Source organism: Mesoplodon bidens (assembly GCF_964165515.1).
Source record: "Mesoplodon bidens genome assembly, chromosome: 4".
Lineage (NCBI taxonomy): Eukaryota > Metazoa > Chordata > Mammalia > Artiodactyla > Ziphiidae > Mesoplodon > Mesoplodon bidens.
The window spans coordinates 53,267,714-53,286,220 of NC_138160.1; the positions used below are offsets into that span (position 1 = coordinate 53,267,714).

The 18,507-nt window shown below is 38.8% G+C and overlaps 1 protein-coding gene across 11 annotated transcripts in view; it reads right to left on the minus strand.

The window, feature by feature from the left end:
* ADAMTS6 (ADAM metallopeptidase with thrombospondin type 1 motif 6) overlaps nucleotides 1–18,507 on the minus strand; it is a 270,592-nt gene that overhangs the window by 160,004 nt on the left and 92,081 nt on the right. For all 11 annotated transcript variants that reach the window (XR_014015831.1, XR_014015832.1, XM_081233911.1 and 8 more), the window contains one exon: nucleotides 2,854–2,897. Coding sequence is in view for 9 of the 11 variants with exons in the window: in XM_081233911.1 (XP_081090037.1) it covers nucleotides 2,854–2,897 (44 nt within the window). In the remaining 2 variants the exon portion in view is untranslated. The remainder of the gene's footprint in view (nucleotides 1–2,853; nucleotides 2,898–18,507) is intronic.

An 18,507-nucleotide genomic window follows, 5' to 3' on the forward strand; every position in this document is an offset into this window, starting at 1 on the left:
AATGAATATTACTTCCAAATTCCACTGAGAGAAAAAGAGACAGAGAGAGGGAAAATACAAAAAAGTTTGCAGTACATTATCTGCCTTTAAGCTACTGGGTTCAACATGGTCCATGATATGGGAAAAACAAAGCCACTCGATTTGAATATTGTTTCTGTTTTGAGCTTTATGAAATTTGGTTTAAAAAATTACTAATATTTATTGTTAAATTAACATTACTTATATTTCCTGAAATCTATTATGCCATTATCCTTTTGTTGTTGTTGTTTTTCTTCTTTGGTATGTGCCATATGGCCCTATTTTTAATTGAGAATTCCAAATGACTCCCCAAGATGTATTTGTAAGCACAGATTTACTTATGCATCTGATATAAAATTGTTAGCTCTACTAAAAGAACAACCTAAGAAAAAACATATCTGAGAAATAACTATTTGTTGAAAGTATAAGGTAAATCTTAACTAAAATAAAAGAATAACTTAGATACTAATGTATTTTTCACAACTTCCCACCATTTTTTCTATTCCTGTAAAACTGAAGCTGTCAAAGTTCTTATGTGTGATTGTGTTAATAGGGGTTTGATTACTATTCGGGTCATTTAGATTTCCTCAGTTTGATGGCCACAGTTTGCACCCTGAAATCTACTTAGCCAGGTTACAATTGGTCACCAGCAGTATTAAGCAAGAAAATATCCAAGAATCAGCATAAAAACCAATATGAAAGTTACCAGAAAGACCACTCAAAAAGAAAAAAACCTGATCAACTGTGCTGATAGTAAATTTTCCACATATTAAAATCAACACATGTATAAACAACAAAATTCATTCAGTTTTCAGTATAAGAAATAGTATAAAAATAAGTTATAATGGTTTATAATTTGAAAAATAATTTATATTAGGATTGAAAATACACTGACATGTACCCAAGTACTAAAATATTGATTCTGGAAATTAATAAACTATCCCAAAGTATTAGGCAGTGTTATTATTCATGTCCCAATGAAGACCATATCTCAGTGTAAATAAACTACCTTCAAAAAGCAGAACAGGGGCCTCCCTGGTGGCGCAGTGGTTGAGAGTCCGCCTGCCGATGCAGGGGATACGGGTTCGTGCCCCGGTCTGGGAGGATCCCACATGCCGCGGAGCGGCTGGGCCCGTGAGCCATGGCCGCTGGGCCTGCGCGTCCGGAGCCTGTGCTCCGCAACGGGAGAGGCCACAGCAGTGAGAGGCCCACATACCGCAAAAAGAAAAAAAAAAAAAAAAAAAAAAAGCAGAACAGAATATGTATAGATACATACATACGCATATAGCTATACATATATATTTCCTCAAAATAAACACACTAGAGAATACAAGCTTGCACCTTCTTTGAAACTTGGTGAATATTATACCTAAAATTGATTAAGCACTTAGTAAATGCTTATGGAGTATGTACAATACAGGGAATAAGTTAAACAGTATAATTTCTACATTAAATAACACCAGTTCATTTCTATAGTAAACGCCTTTATATTTCCTTAAATGACTTAAAAAATATCCTTGCAGCATAAGGGCAGATATTACTCCTACATCATAGATAAGGAAATTGAGGAACAAAGAGCTAAATAAACTATAAAAGGTAATGCACTGAAACTGTCAAAGTCAGTTGTTGGTTTTCAGCTCATGTTCCCTTCCTCTGGATTATTGTTGGTCTTGTTAACCTAAAACACTGTGAAGAAAATCTTTTTGATGTGAGCTCTCTCAGCAAAGAGTTCTTTCTCTGTGTTATGATTTTAACCAGCAAACTTCTCCACCATAATACTTGTCGTCGGCAAATTGGGATTTCTCCTTTTGCTGTAAATCCTGAGGGAAACGAGGAAGGAGAGCCTGGGAAGGCAGGTAAAATCATCAAGAGAAATTTTAATTTTTGAAGAGATGTTTCACTGACCTCTCCAGGACCTCTACTTTAAATCTGATCATCCCCAAATTCTCATGAGGAGTGTAGGAACAGAATGCATAACTATTCCTTTACAGATAAGAAAAGTGAGACTTGTCAGAGAATCTAGAGAATTCACCTTCAGTTGCTTAACTTCTGAGTCTGTAAAAAGTCTCTATGACTCTAAAAAAAACCCACCATATAAAAGCCTCCTGCTTTTACTTAAAATAATTCTAGTTGCTTAACAATTTAGTCTACTTGAAAGCTACCATTTTCCCCCATTTGTATTTGCAGTTAACTTTTAACCACTACAAAGTTATGCTCTGCAACAAAATGATTTTTTAATTTCTAGAATACTATAGAATTGCTTTAAAAAAAACAAGTGATATATGGGAAGCACAAGAAAGATAATTCTGCCCTCTCTCTCCACCTCTGGCTGTAATATTTTACAAAATTGGTTTTATTCTGTTCAGGTAATAAAATTTTCCAATAATATCTTTATTTATGAGGATATAATCTTTCCACAAAATTGGACCAAAAGAAGTAGTACTGTTCTTAATGCCTCTCCATGAAGTATCCCCTAAGTTTTTTTCCCCTTTCCTTCCTGGACTCAGATTTGAAGTTGCTGGTTGCTTTAATTTGCTCTCAAACTCCTTAGTATTTTCGGAAAATATATTACAGAGATGGATTATATGAAAATGAGTGGTTACTTTTGATTTATTATTACTGTTTGATGATTTTGAATCACCTCCTAAGCTGTTTTCAATCATCATTCTACTTGTTTCCTAGTAAGTGACATAAACACAAAGGGCAGGTTTACCAGTTTACAGGAATAATTTCAGATGTGGCAGAAAAGAAAATTACCAAATTAATAATAATAAAAAGTAAAGCCATTGGACCAGAAAGACAATCTGAACTATCCTCCCTTTATAAAAAACTTACCCAGTGTTCCACAGGGCTTATTTTTATAAGTGCAGATATCATATCTATAGAGGAGAAAAAAGAGAAATGAAATTTGTAATCTGATCAAATTTGTAAAATATTTTTGTATATTCATCACATTTCTTTCATGGAGCTCTGGTTGTCAGACCACAATCAGCGCAATTATGAGCAGCCAGCTGGAGTGTCGGCATTTTCAGCACTCTGGGGGACAAGCCAGCTGCACTACACTCACAGCCTCTGGCTGCAAGCCAATGGGACACCTGCCAGTAAGAAAGAAAGGTTAAAGTGGATTTTTGTAATTGCAAGTTCCATAAAACCATCTACCATACTGTTTTGAAGCTAGAATAGCTTGTCTGCAGATTGCTACTGCTTCTACAAAAAGCAAATGGGTGGCTTTTTATTCCCAATATCTTTTGGACCTGCTGGAATATTTTTTTATTATAGCCACAGACTATATTTTATACTTCTGAGCTATAAGCAATATTTGGGGTTCCTTTAACACAGGTTCTTGTTTAAAAATACTAGGGGACTTCCCTGGTGGCACAGTGGTTAAGAACCCACCTGACAATGCAGGGGACCCAGGTTCAAGCCCTGGTCCAGGAAGATCCCACATGCCACGGAGCAACAAAGCCAGTGCGCCACAACTACTGCTCCTGCGCTCTAGAGCCCGTGAGCCACAACCACTGAAGCCCGCACGCCTAGGGCCCGTGCTCCACAACAAGAGAGGCCACTGCAATGAGAAGCCCGCGCACCGCAACGAAGAGTAGCCCCCGCTCACCGCTACTAGAGAAAGCCTGTGCTCAGCAACGAAGACCCAACGCAGCCCAAAATAAAATATAATTAATTTTAAAAAATAAAAATAAACAAGGGCAATACAGCAATGGGAATAAAATTGATATCACATAGTTTTCCTAGTTGTATACCAGCAATTTAGTGTGGTTAAAACACAAATATTTTACAGCCAGCTAAATAAATAGCTCAATAGAAAGCTTTCCTAATGATGGTCAGATACTTATTCTAATGCTGTACTATATTATAACTCAATACAAAAGATGGAATCCATAATGTTGCATATTTTAAAATATATTACATTTAGAATACTAAATCAGTATTGATGTGGACATTTATTTTTAGTATTTTTATAATATCTTTGAAAACGAATCTCTAAAATCAAAAGTATTCAGTTCTAAAGTGAGAATAAAAAATAAAGTTAAAAAGACTGAACATTTTTATTTGCCTACAATTTATGCTACAAATGAAAAGATTTTCAGGAAGAAAATAAAATTTCACCAACTAAATGAAAATCCAGGTTGTAAAAGCTTTTTTTAAAAAATTGTATATAAATAATGGTTAGTCCATAGTACTAGAGGAAGGCGTTAATAATTAATCCCATTCTTGTTCTTCAGATCGAAACTTATTTTCAAGAAACAAATATACCAGCATACCACTGGTTATCCTCATTAAAATCCCTAGAGATTCCCTTTGCCTATTTTTGAATTTCAAAATCTTCATCTTGTTCACTTTACATTTGAGAAAAGGGATTTCTTCTCCTCTTGTATACCATTCTCTTCTAACCATTCACATATTCATTCCCTCTCTTCTCTTGTAATTGGAAACCACAGGATTGCAGTATCTGGTACACTCTTGAATATAAGATAGCAAGAGGGTACTTGGTGTACTTACCAAAGCAACAGAAAGTATATTCTGGGTGTCACATCCAATTTATCTTGTGATTATATGTGTGATGCCTATGACATTACATAGAACCCATACCAGCAGTCTTCAACAAAATGTAAAAAAAAGGCTCCTCATGGGTAATGCAGATACAAATGTTTAAACGGAGCCTACTTCCAAATCCTCAATTTCCATATGTATCATTTCCTAAAATTGATTTGCCTGAGGATGCACCTGCAAGTCACCAGTATTCTGTCCCTCTTTCGACTTTCACTATCATCCTGCTTCTACTTTACAAAAAAGAAAGCATACTTCTCACCCATCCCAAACCTTGCTATGGTGCCTTGTTCCCCACCCACCCCTGTGGGTAAAAGTCTCCAGAGCATAATGCAAAGGGATAATTCAAGAGTGTACTGGGAGAAAACCAAGATGGTGGATGAGTAGGAGGACGTGGAGTTCATCTCTCTCCACAAATGCATTAAGAATACATCTACAGGGCTTCCCTGGTGGCGCAGTGGTTGAGAGTCCACCTGCCGATGCAGGGCACACGGGTTCGTGCCCCGGTCCGGGAAGATCCCACGTGCTGCGGAGCGGCTGGGCCCGTGAGCCATGGCCGCTGAGCCTGCGCGTCCGGAGCCTGTGCTCCGCAACGGGAGAGGCCACAACAGTGAGAGGCCTGCGTACCGCAAAAAAAAAAAAAAAAAAAAGGAATACACCTACAGATGTTACAATTCTCACAGAACACCGGCTGGACACTAGCAGAAGACCTTGGACACTGGAAAGGACAAGAAAGATCCCTGCACAACTGGGTAGGATGAAAGAAAGAAGGGAAAAAGGAGAGGAGAGGCAGCGGAACGGGATCGGGATCTGTACCCCTGGGGGGAGCTAAAGCAGAGGAGAGGGTCCCGCATCAGGGGAAATCCCCTCACTGACGGGGAAATCAGTTGGGACAGAAGGGGAGCATCTGAGGCTGTTGGAGGAGGAGGAAACGGCTTGTCTGTGGCAGACAGGACAGAGTTAGAACTACACAGATGGTCCGTGCCACAGCCCTGTGCGCCCCAGACTGGGACGTGTCTGCTGGTGCACAGGGGGGGCGGGGGGAGGCGCTGAGAGCTGGAACATGCGGACTGAAGAGCAAACCTGGGGGCAAAACTGCTGTTGGCTGCGAGGAGACAGCCTGAGGGGACGAGACGGAGGAAATCCGCAACCAGGAATGCTTGTGGAGGAAACCCAGACCGCCATAGAAGCAAGGCGCCACTGTTGAGTGATATGCAGGGGGTGGAGCCGCCATTACAGCCTCTCGCTCCCCACGCGCCAGCCACCTGTCCCGCCAGGCACTAGGAAAAGCCCCCAAAAGGGCTGGCCTTCTCATGCCTGCCACCAGGCGCTACAAAAAGCCCCCAACAGGGCTGGCCTTCTCATGCCTGCCACCAGGCGCTACAAAAAGCCCCCACCAGAGCTGACCTTCTCGCGCCAGCCGCCAGGCACTAGGAAACGCTCCCACTAGGGGCAGATCTCTTGTGCTTGTGGCCACCGGCTTTCCCGTGCACCTGTCGCCACTGGGGCCCCCGTGACCCAGGAAGTCGTGCCACCTCTGAGCCCTGTCCTCACCGGGGCAGACCCGAATGCTTCAGGGCAGCCTTCAGAGCAGACTTCTGTGTGTGGCCCACATACAGAGGTGGGGCTAAAACCACAGCTGAGCCCCAGGGGCAGAGCAACTAAGGAAGAGGAACAAATGAAGCACCGGACAAAGGCTCAATCTCCAAAATATACAAACAGCTCATGCAGCTCAATATCAAAAAAAGCAAACGACCCAGTCAAAAAATGGGAAGAAGACCTAAATATACATTTCTCGGGCTTCCCTGGTGGCGCAGTGGTTGAGAGTCCGCCTGCCGATGCAGGGGACACAGGTTCGTGCCCCGGTCTGGGAAAATCCCACATGCCGCGGAGCAGCTGGGCCCGTGAGCCATGGCCGCTGAGCCTGCGCGTCCGGAGCCTGTGCTCCGCAGTGGGAGAGGCCACAACAGTGAGAGGCCCGCATACCGCAATAAAAAAAAATATATATATATATATATATATATATATATATATATATATATATATATATATATATATATATATATATATATATATATATATATATATATATATATATATATATATATATATATATATATATATATATATACACACATTTCTCCAAGGAAGACATACAGATGGCCAAGAGGCACATAAAAAGATGCTCAACATCACTAATTATTAGAGAAATGTAAATCAAAACTACAGTAGATATCACCTCACACCAGTGAGAATGGCCATCATCAAAAAACCCACAAACGATAAATGCTGGAGAGGGTGTGGAGAAAAGGGAACCCTCTTGCACTGTTGGTGGGAATGTAAATTGATACAGCCACTATGGAGAACAGTATGGAGGTTCCTCAAAAAACTAAAAATAGAACTACCATATGACCCAGCAATCCCACTACTGGGCATATACTCAGAGAAAACCATAATTCAAAAAGACACATGCACCCCAATGTTCACTGCAGCACTATTTACGATAGCCAAGACATGGAAGCAACCTAAGTGTCCATTGACAGATGAATGGATAAAGAAGATGTGGCACATATATACAATGGAATATTACTCAGCCATAAAAAGGAACAAATTGGGTCATTTGTAGAGACGTGGATGGACCTAGAGACTGTCATACAGAATAAAGTAAGTCAGAAAGAGAAAAACAAACATTGTATATTAACGCATATATGTGGAATCTGAAAAAATTGGTATAGACCGTCTTATTTTCAAAGCAGAAATAGAGACACAGACGTAGAGAACAAACGTATGGATACCAAGGGGGAAAGAGGGGGTGTGTGATGAATTGGGAGACTGGGATTGACATATATATACTATTGAAACTATGTATAAAATAGATAACTAATGAGAACCTACTGTATGGCACAGGGAACTCTACTCAATGCTCTGTGGTGACCTAAATGGGAAGGAAATCCAAAAAAGAGGGGATACATGTATACGTATAGCTGATTCACTTTGCTGTACAATAGAAACTAACACAACATTGTAAAGCAACTATACTACAATAAAAAAAATGCATTGATCCTGGAAGATAATCCTTTATGAGCAAAGCAAGAAAAATTGAAGGGAATGACACTTGTTTCATCCTGGGAAGACCTGGGGTCTGTCAGTCTGATTGTTTATAAAGCAATCTATATACCTATCTCACACTTAGAATTCAGAAGTGAGACGGTTGTCATGGAGTGTATTAACAGGTTGATTTGACCTAAAAAATGAAGTCAGGCTTGTTATTGACTGATAGTAAGTCTGACTTAGCTAAGTAGTTTAGCAACAAGGAATGACTTAGCCAGTCAGATTTTATGCAGACAGTTTTCATGATTGAATGAAATAGGCAGCTCCAACGTTTTGAAAAAATTTATTTAAAGCATACACACAATATATAATATGTTTTTAGCTATAGTCTCTGTAGCTACTTAAACTTTTGATAAAAACTATTTTACTTATTTTTTTCTTTTCAACTCACTGCTTTATTTATTCATTAATATCTTTATTGGAGTATAATTGTTTTACAATGTTGTGTTAGTTCCAGCTGTACAACAAAGTGAATCAGCTATATGTATACATATATCCCCATATCCCCTCCCTCTTGAGCCTCCCTCCCATCCTCCCTATCCCACCCCTCTAGGTCATCACAAAGCGTCAAGCTGATCTCTCTGTGCTATGCAGCAGCTTCTCACTAGCCACACATTTTACATTTGGTAGTGTATGTATGTCAATGCTACTCTCTCACTTTGTCCCAGCTTCCCCTCCCCACCCCCCGCCCCGTGACCTCAAGTCCGTTCTCTATGCCTGCATCTTTATTCCTGCCCTGCCACTAGTTTCATCAGTACCGTTGATAAAAAGTATTTTAGATATCAGCTTTAATATACACAAAGTGGTACATCATTTAAAAAAATTATTTTAGGAGGCAAATTAAGCAAAAAATTTGAAAAGCACAGATAAATACAACTTATATTTCCACCTCAAAGCAGTCCTTTCTCATCTCCTTTCCCTGTTCTCATTTTGCCTACACCCTTTATATTATACTCATGATGAATATTATTTCATTCTGTCACGACTGCAAAAATACCTACACAAAGGCTAAAGCCACCAACAAATAATACAAGCTAAAGCATCTTAGACTAGGATAATTCTATTTGCATTTTCTTCAGCTTTCTCCAATCCTCTAATATACCTATAGAATTCTCCATAAGCCATTCTATAGGGAAAAGATGGGATTTCCTAGTGGCTTCTTCATTCAGTTTACACTCTATCCTTCTCTATTCTATATTCACAGAAAGCAGATATGATCTATGCTTCACCTTTAATACCAAGTACTAAAGAGCAACATTTTTACATTCATTCTTTCTTATACAGATGTACTGAGCACTTATCACATGCCCAGGTATAGTGCCATATACTAGAACCTAAAGATGAATCAGTAAGTTGTAGTCTATTTGGGAAAAGACACATAAGCAGATAAGTTACAAAATAATGTGAAAAGATGATTAAATAAAATAAATGTAAAAAAAGTTAAACTTAACACAACAGAGCCAATACTTATTAGCTATTATAATTATTGTCACAGTCAAGTTATATACAGAATACTATGGAAATACAGATGAAGGAATGATTCTACAATAGAAAACTAGGAAACAGATTCATATATAACATAACATCTGAAACAGATTTAAGGACGTAGCCAGATAAAATAAAAAAAGAAAGGGTATGGCATATATGGGGAACTATGAAAAGTTCAGAGAGGCTGAAACATTGAACATATAGGGTAAAATAGCAGAATACAAACTTGGAGAGTTGGTGTGGGAAGGAGGGCTATTAACTACCTTGAATGCCAGACCAGATTTGTTTTTTCCTACAGGCAAAAGAAACTTAGAAAATAAGTTTGCATAGTAGGAAAGTTTTTTTTTAAAGTGTGTTTATATGAATGTGTATACAGATTAAGTTTGTACACAGATAAACGTCTGGGAGCTTAACGGTGGGTAGCTGAGAAGGAGGTGGGAGAGTAGGGAGAATATAATGATTTCTACTCTATTATATAAATTTCTATATAGCTAATGTTTAATCAGAAAGCATTTCACCTATGCTGGCCTCTGATGATCAACACAAGAGATAGTTTATAGCTAGTCTAATTAATGTTTAATAAATGTTGAAAATGTGTTTTTCATTGAAGAAAAAAATTAATGGTGTTCCAGATCTGTAGATTTGCCAAAAGATTTCAGAAGCACTCTACTGCCCTTTATGAACACTTACAAGAATTCAGCAAATATTGTAGGCTATACACTTAGGTAAAGCTTCTGAGACTTGTGTGTCCGCTCATTGGTTTAGAGGATCACGGTGCCAGCTGACAACTATAAGGGTAACAGAATTCTGTCCCTAAAATATGTTCATGCACACACTGAGTGCACTTTTTCACGCAAAGTATTGTCAGAGCACCGAAATTACAACTGAAATGTCATCCAACTTATAAAGTAAGGAGTATGAACTATTTTGTGCCTCCTTGTTTATTTAATAAATATTTGTATGTTTAATGAAATTTGATCTAAAACTCCCCTTCATTACAATAGATAACAACACTCACTCACCAAACCCTCAGAGTATGCCTGATCATATTCACTTAGGTCAATTTGAAACAATAAAAATTCCTGATTGATGGAAGGAAGAGGTGATACAGTAATAAGAAAAATATGTACATGTAGGTATATCTATCATGATACCTACTTCTAAAAGACTACATTGAATTTCCACTTCAACACAGAATTGATTAACACAAATATTTTTCCATTCCTTGATTGTGTGTGCTTGTTCAACATTGTGTTATCTGTACATAACAAAATGTTCAGCGTTAAGTGCAAGGTAATCATTTGAGACATTTTTTTAAATTAAAAATTGCTTTAATTCCATTACTTCCATACTTTTATAAACTTATTCTTTCACATTTTACCTTTTTAAATGTGTTTTTATGTTACTTCATATTCCATCCGTTTTCTCATAACTATTTTTCCCTCTTTTTCATGCATATATTTCTGAATCTTTCCTTTCCTACAAATATTGTCTTTGCCCCATATTTCTACAGATGATAAGAATCTTGGTGAGTTATCTAATTCAAGCTATGCTACGCTTAAACCAGGACTTCTCAAATTAGGCCAAGGATGAACCAGCTTATTTCAGCTTCTATATATATCCCTCAATCTTCTCATATCTAACCTCTAAACATCATTTTTCCACATTATGCCATGATAACCCTCACAAACTTCACACTGCACCCCTTTCTTTCTCGTGATTTTCTCATTTTTACCTCGCATCAAATTCACTCTATACTCTATCAACTCTTCTCTGCCATACTATGGTTTTGCCTTATTTTCCTCCAAGCCTGAGCCACTTCGGGAAAAACTGCAAAGAAAAAAAGTGCAAGAAATCTTGCTTTAACCCAAAGATATAATCTGTGTGCTTTTAGGATTTACCTGGCTGCCACATAAATTGAAGAAAGAAGAGACAGAGGAAAAGGAGTTTCCCATTACCCACTCTCAGCACCCTTTAAACAAATCGTCTGTACTAAATCTTGACCAACCCAGATGTGGCAGGAGCACCCAAACTTGGGCCTTTGGTCTAAACTACGGGCTAGGCTAAGAAGTACACTGGCATCCTAAGTAGTGAGAGAAAAGCTGAAATATGATTAGAAAAGGTGCTCTGGATTCTGAAAAACAGCACTTTATCACTGTGGTACTTTTTTCTTTGTTTTCTTTTCATGAAAGAATAATAAAGGGCTCAGTCAAGGCAGGTGAAAGAGAGCTAAGAAACGTGATCATGGGGATTCTATGTAAAGCCAGATACATAAAGGAAATCAGGGTTCCTTTTGGGTGAGTAGGTGAATGCATACATTGTCATTTCCTTACCCCAAATTCGTATGGTTGAATTTTGAGCAAGATCAAAACCAGAGTTGGCTAAATATCTGTTACTATAACATTGGTATACTTTTCTGCTGTGGATACTTTCAGCTATTGAATCTCCTAATCACTTTGGCTAGGCATGGCTATCAGAAGAAACTGACCAAAACACATGATGAAGCTCCATTTTAAGGTCTGCAAAATATAGCACTACCTTACAATGATGAAATACCTAGATGGGTTCTTCAAACCTTTTCCAAAAACTACATTCCATTCTTATGTAAGAGAAATGATCATTGCAAAGAAGCATTCCTTTCAAAGATTTACTTTTGAAAATGGAATGAATTAAAATCTAAACTTCGAGTCTCACTTGTTTAACACTGAGTCACAGACTAACTTCCAAACAGAATGTCCTATGTACTGTGCTCTCATTTTTTCTCTTAGATGTGGTGGTGAAAGCCAAGTGATAGTGACACAGCACTTTTCAGCTTTCTTTACATGTACTGATATAAAACACGACCTCAGTTCTAAAGACAATTGTAATAAAATAATGAGAAAAATTATTTTAACCCAGTATGTGTGAGAATGTACACCACTCTTTATGATGAATGAAAAAGATTATAAGACAACCTGCCTTAGTTTTGGGCTGCTATAACAGAATGTCATAGACTGGGTGGCTTAAATGACAGATATTTATTTCTCATAGTTTTGGAGGCTGGGAATTCCAACATCAAGGTGGCCTCAGATTCACTGTCTGGTGAGGGCCCACTTCGTAGCTTGTACACAGCTGGCTTTTCCTTGTGTGTGCACATGGCCTTTGATTGGTGCTTGCTCATAAAGAGAGAGAAAGCTCTGGTGTCTTTTCCTCTTTCTATAAGGGCACTAATAGCATCATGAGGACTCTACCCTCATGACCTCAACTAAATCTAATTACTTCACAAAGGCTTCACTCCCAAATACCATCACACTGGGGATTAGGACTTCAACATTGGAATTGGGGGGGTGGAGGGGACAGATGTTCAGTCCATAACATTTTACTCCTACACCCCAGATTCACATACAAATTCATGTCCTTCTCATGTACAAAATACATTCATTCTAGCCCGACAGCCTCAAAAGTCTTAATTCATTCCAGTATCAACTCTAAAGTCCAGAGTCTTACCTAAATATCATCTAAATCAGATATGGGTGAGACTCTAGGTATAACTCATCCTGAGGCGAAATTCCTTTTCAGTTGTGAACTTTTGAAGCCAGAAAAGCTATGTGTTTCCAAATGGAGGGTTAGGCATAGAATAAATGTTTCCATCCGAAAAGGGAGAAATCAGAAGGAAGAAAGGGGTGATGGGTCCCAAATAAGTCCAAAACCTAGCAAGGCAAATGCCATTAGATCTTAAGGCTTGAGAATAATCCTCTTTGGTATGACGTTCTCCCCTCTAGAACCATTGGGGTGGTGGCATCACCCCATGGCTTTATGAGGTGGCCTCACCCCTTCAGCTTGGCAGAGGCTGCCCACCTGGCTTCACCCACTCTGCTTCTATGAGGGCCCTCCCATGCAGCTCTGCAGGGCAATGGCCCTGCCCTTTGAAACCAGGGTAGAAGTAGTCTTGCCTCCCAGGCTGCACAGTCTGGGCCTGTGGTGGGAGTAGTAGCCCTGCTGATCTCTGAATTGTCTTTGGTGTCCTTCCCTTTTCTTAAAGGATAATGCATGTTCACAGCCTTCCTTCATTACATCCTATTTTCTCTGTTTCCTTTTGTCCCAGCTGGCAGTGTTTTTCCTGGTATAATCCCATCTCTATTCCTGACTGTTCAGATGGCTGATTAGGTCTGTAGTTCATATCCACACTACTCTCCCTATTAAATGGTCAGTCAGCCACACATTTAGTGTTCTCTTTTGAACACACTTCTTCACTTTTTGCAGTTTGGATAGGATGAGGATTTTCCAAATCTTGAAGTGCCAGTTCCTTTTTTGCTTAATAATTCCTTCTTCATTTCTCTCTTCTTGCATTTTGCTATAAGCAGTCAGGAGGAACCAGGGCCCTCCTTCAATGCTTTGCTTAGAAATCTCCTCAGCTAAATATCCAATTTCATCGCTCATAAGTTCTACCTTCCACAAAATACTAGAACACAAACATAATTTGGCCAAGTTTTTTGCCACTTTATGACAAGGTTCAACAAGGTTCACCTTTTCTCCATTGTCCAATAACCCTCATCTCTGACAGAGATATCGCCAAAGTGGTCTTTCTATCTGTATTTTTATCAACATTCTGCTCATGATTATTTGTGTATTCTCTCAGAACATGGAAGCTTTTTCTACAACTCTCCTCTTTTCTTTCTGAGCTCTCACCAGAATCGTCTTTAAAAGTCCCTTCACAGCAATCTTAGGTTCTTCTAGCAGGCATCTCAAAACTTTTTCAGTCTCTACTCACTATCCAGTTTCAAACCTTCCACATTTCTAAGTATTTGTTACAGGAGTACCCCACTTCTCAGTACCAATTGCTGAATTAGTCAGCTTGGGCTGCTATAACAAAATATCATAGACTGGGTGGGTTAATCAACAAATATTTATTTCTCATATTTCTGGAGCTACGAAGTCCAAGATGAAGGTGCTGGCAGATCCTTTGTCTGGTGAAGGCCCTCTTGCTGACTTGCAGACAGCCACCTCTTTGCTGTATCCTCACATGGCAGAGAGAGGGGGGGTTCTGGTCTTGTTGTCTCCTTATAGGGGCACCAATTCCATCATGGGGGGTCTACCCTCAAAACCTCATCTAAATCTAATTACCTCCTGAAGGTCTTAACCTCCTAATACTATAACACTGGGGATTAAGATGATAACATATGCATTTTAGGCGACCACATTCAGTCCACAACACTACTTTAAACGCGAATTTGATTCAGTTTATGAACTTCACAAGTTACATTTTTTATAATACTCATCTCTTTATCCAAATGACATTAATTATCTTGGAAAAGTTACTTGCTGATATTTTTGAACCCTTAAAACCCAAGACCACCCATATGTATATTATCTGATGAGGTAACATATTTATTATTATTATGTGACTATCTTATATAAGACTCCTCAAAGATATGTCAGGGTTATTTGCTTAATAAATATTAGATATATTTAGCTACTAATTCTTGTCTTATGTCAGAGGCTACCAGTGTTTCTGCTCATGGAATGAATTAAAGATTTACCATTAGATTGTAAAACATAGCCCTGGCTATTCACATGATAATATGAATTTTCCATTCATTCTACTAGGGTTTTTCTATTGGGAAGCATAGAGATAGTAAAGAATGCCTTTGCTCTTGCAAAACTGTCCCAAGCCACTGCAAAATGTTGATCTATCTGACAAGACTGAAATTTTCGTATCTAAGTTATAAAAGCCTACCAACACAGGATTTTCATTCCTTTATGATCATCAGTAGCCTCAATTCAACAGATTATCATTTTTGTCCTCTGGGCCTATCCTCAATAGTATTTCAATCCTTTTCCATCTCCTGGTTAACTGATTAACTTTCTCCTTGATTTTTTTTTTTTTTTTTTTCTGTACGCGGGCCTCTCACTGTTGTGGCCTCTCCCGTTGCAGAGCACAGGCTCCGGACGCGCAGGCTCAGCGGCCATGGCTCACGGGCCCAGCCGCTCCACGGCATGTGGGATCTTCCCGGACCGGGGCACAAACCCGCATTCCCTGCATCGGCAGGCGAACTCTCAACCATTGCACCACCAGGGAAGCCCTCCTTGATTGTTTTGTCACTAAATCATGATATATTCTTTATAATGAATAAATTGTTTCTATATTTCTACACATTCACAAAAATGGGATATTACGTTGTTTGCATCCTGTCTTTTAGCTAACAATATATTTTGAGCATCTTTCTATGTCAGTAAAGAAATATGCACATCATTTTAATGACTTTATCAAATTCTACTGTAACAAAATTTAAACAATGCCCTATTGTTGAAAACTTAAATGGTTTCTGTTTTCACTGATATAAACTTAATCACAATGAACATCACTATAATTTTGCACATTTATCTGATAATTTTTTCATATTAAAACCCTAGAAGAGAAACACATTTAAGGATTATCATTCATATTGTAATGATCTCACCCTTGCCCACTTCAATAGCCTTATGTCCACCTATCTCCCCTTTCTGCAATCTCAAGTCGTATTTACCTTCTTTTGGTTTCCAGAACATACCATAATTCCTTCCATTTCATGAACTTTGACCTTGCTCTATCTGAAACACTTTTCTACCAATCCTACTCTCTTTGCTAGGTTACTCCTACTAATCTTTCAGATTCCTAGTCAATGCACTTCCTCAAGGAAGTCTTCCTTGACTAGATGAGGTTCCCCTAATCAATACTTGTCGAACTCCCTAAATTCTTCCTTCATAGCTCTTATCAGACTGGTACTTTCATGTATGTGTCTTTCCCACTAGACTGCAAATTCTTTGAGATTAGGGACTGGGCTGTTTTGCTCACTACTGTATCCCAGCACCCAGCACAATGCCTGGAGCACAGTAGGTATTTAGTGTTTATAGAATTAACGCCCTCTAGAAAAGTTATATCAATTTATGCTTCCACAATCCTATTTCCTGATACTCTTGTCACCAGTTAATGAGAAGAAAGTTATTCTAAGGTATTGAAACAAAGTTAAATAATGAAGTTCTTTTTTTTTTTTAATAAATGTATTTATTTATTTATTTATTTTTGGCTGCGTTGGGTCTTCGTTGCTGCACGCGGGCTTTCTCTGGTTGCGGCGATCGGGGGCCACTCTTCACTGCGGTTCCCGGGCTTCTCACTGTGGTGGGTTCTCTTGTTGTGGAGCATGGGCTCTAGGCGCACGGGCTTCAGTAGTTGTGGCTCGCAGGCTCTGTAGTTGTGGCTCACGGGGTCTAGAGCGCAGGCTTAGTAGTTGTGGCACACGGGCTTAGTTGCTCCATGGCATATGGGATCTTCCCAGACCAGGGCTCGAACCCGTGTTCACTGCATTGGCAGGTGGGTTCTTAACCACTGCACCACCAGGGAAGCCCAAATGAAGCTCTTGTGTGTTTTTCAGGGAAGCAGAATTTTTTTAAAGGTACATTTAATATAGCATTGTCTTGGTAAGTAGATAATGGAATAAGTTTGATTCATTAAAAATTTATCTACTAAAAGATTCTCTCATATTAATAAATTTAAAAACTAAACCACTTTCACAACAAATATTTACTGAGAGCTTACCATGTGTTGGGATAAGGAAAAACATGGACAGGACTAACTTACTCTTCATCTGAAGATGGTTAGAAACTTTTCTAAGATCAGTAAAGGTTTAATCAGGCATCATTAGAAAGAGAAAACCTTTTCACTCTTTTACACCACTGGAGTACAATTTATTGGACTCAACTTTATTCATTTTAGTTATTTTTGTGCCCTCCTTTTCCTTTGTTCTTTTACAAGAACTGGATAACCTTTTCTCAGGGTAGGTGTATTCATCTTTTGAGCTCCAACTCTACTTATAACACCCTAATTTATATCCTTAAGTATCTCTTGTTGGAGTGAATGCAAATGTCTTTTATCCAACTCTACCTTATTTTAGCTTATTATTCCTAAAGCATAACTCTGCTCATGCCATTCTCCCACTCAAAAATTCAACTCTCTCCAAAAATCTAAACAGTGTAGCTTGGAGTTCAAGAACCCTCAAAAATCTCAATTTACCTTTCTAGAATTATCTTTTACTTCTCCCTATATTTGTCTTTTATTCTAGCTAAATTTGACTGGTGGTGCAGTGGTTAAGAATCTGCCTGCCAATTCAGGGGACACGGGTTCAATCCCTGGTCTGGGAAGATCCCACATGTCACACAGCAACTAAGCCCGTGAGCCACAACTATTGAGCCTGTGCTCTAGAGCCCGTGAGCCACAACTACTGAGCCCGCACACCACAACTATTGAAACTTGCGCACCCTAGAGCCCACATGCCACAACTACTGGGCCCATGCGCCACAACTACTGGGCCCACGCGCCACAACTACTGAAGCCTGCGTGCCTAGAGCCCATGCTCTGCAACAAGAGAAGCCACCACAATGAGAAGCCCGCGTACCACAACAAAGAGTAGCCCCGCTTGCTGCAACTACAGAAAGCCCATACACAGCAGTGAAGACCCAACACAGCCAAAAAAAAAAAAAAAATTGACTATATACTCACCATTGTCTAAAAAGGCCCTCAACTTTCTCACATCCCACACTTTGATCATGCAATATCCTCCTCCATTTATACTGTAAAATTCTAGACGTTCTTTAGGCTCAGTTCCAATGTCTCATCCTTCATTATGCCTGAAGTGACCTATTCCTTCTCTAATTATTACAGCATTCTGTGTTTCACAGTGTTGTTTTATACCACAGTTTCTTGTATAAACTTCATTTTCCTCCCAAATACTCTCATCAGTATTTAGGGGATATAATAAAATCTGCCCCCCCAAAAAAAAGAGAGAGAGAAAGAGAACAAAATATAATGACTTATGAGAGTTTGATGGGTTTCTTATCCTTGGGATATTTATATTTCTCATTGTAAAATTATTAAATGGTCCTCAGATTATGATTAAGCTTTTCATGTGGTTTAGCAACAAAGAAGAAAAGTGCTGATTATGTTAACTTGTACAGTTTAGTCCACTGTCAGGCCTATTTGTCACAGTAAATTAATAGTGAATGGGGCATTTTTATTCCATATAGATCAGTTTCAAAAGTTTGGTTAATTGTATGTCTTTAAAAGTGGATTTGAATGCTAACAAAAATCAGATTTTTAAATCTCTAAGGTTAAGGGCCAGGTTCTAGAGTATACTAAATTCACCTAATTAATAAATGCTACCCTGAGTTATATATTTTCTTCTTTAGGGAGTAAATAAGAATCTCAATATTCCCTCACAGCTGTAGGAACAAACACATCATGTACTTTTAATATTAAAATATTTTCAACCATCACAGCACCTAGAACAAAAATGGATAAGATTGTTGAAT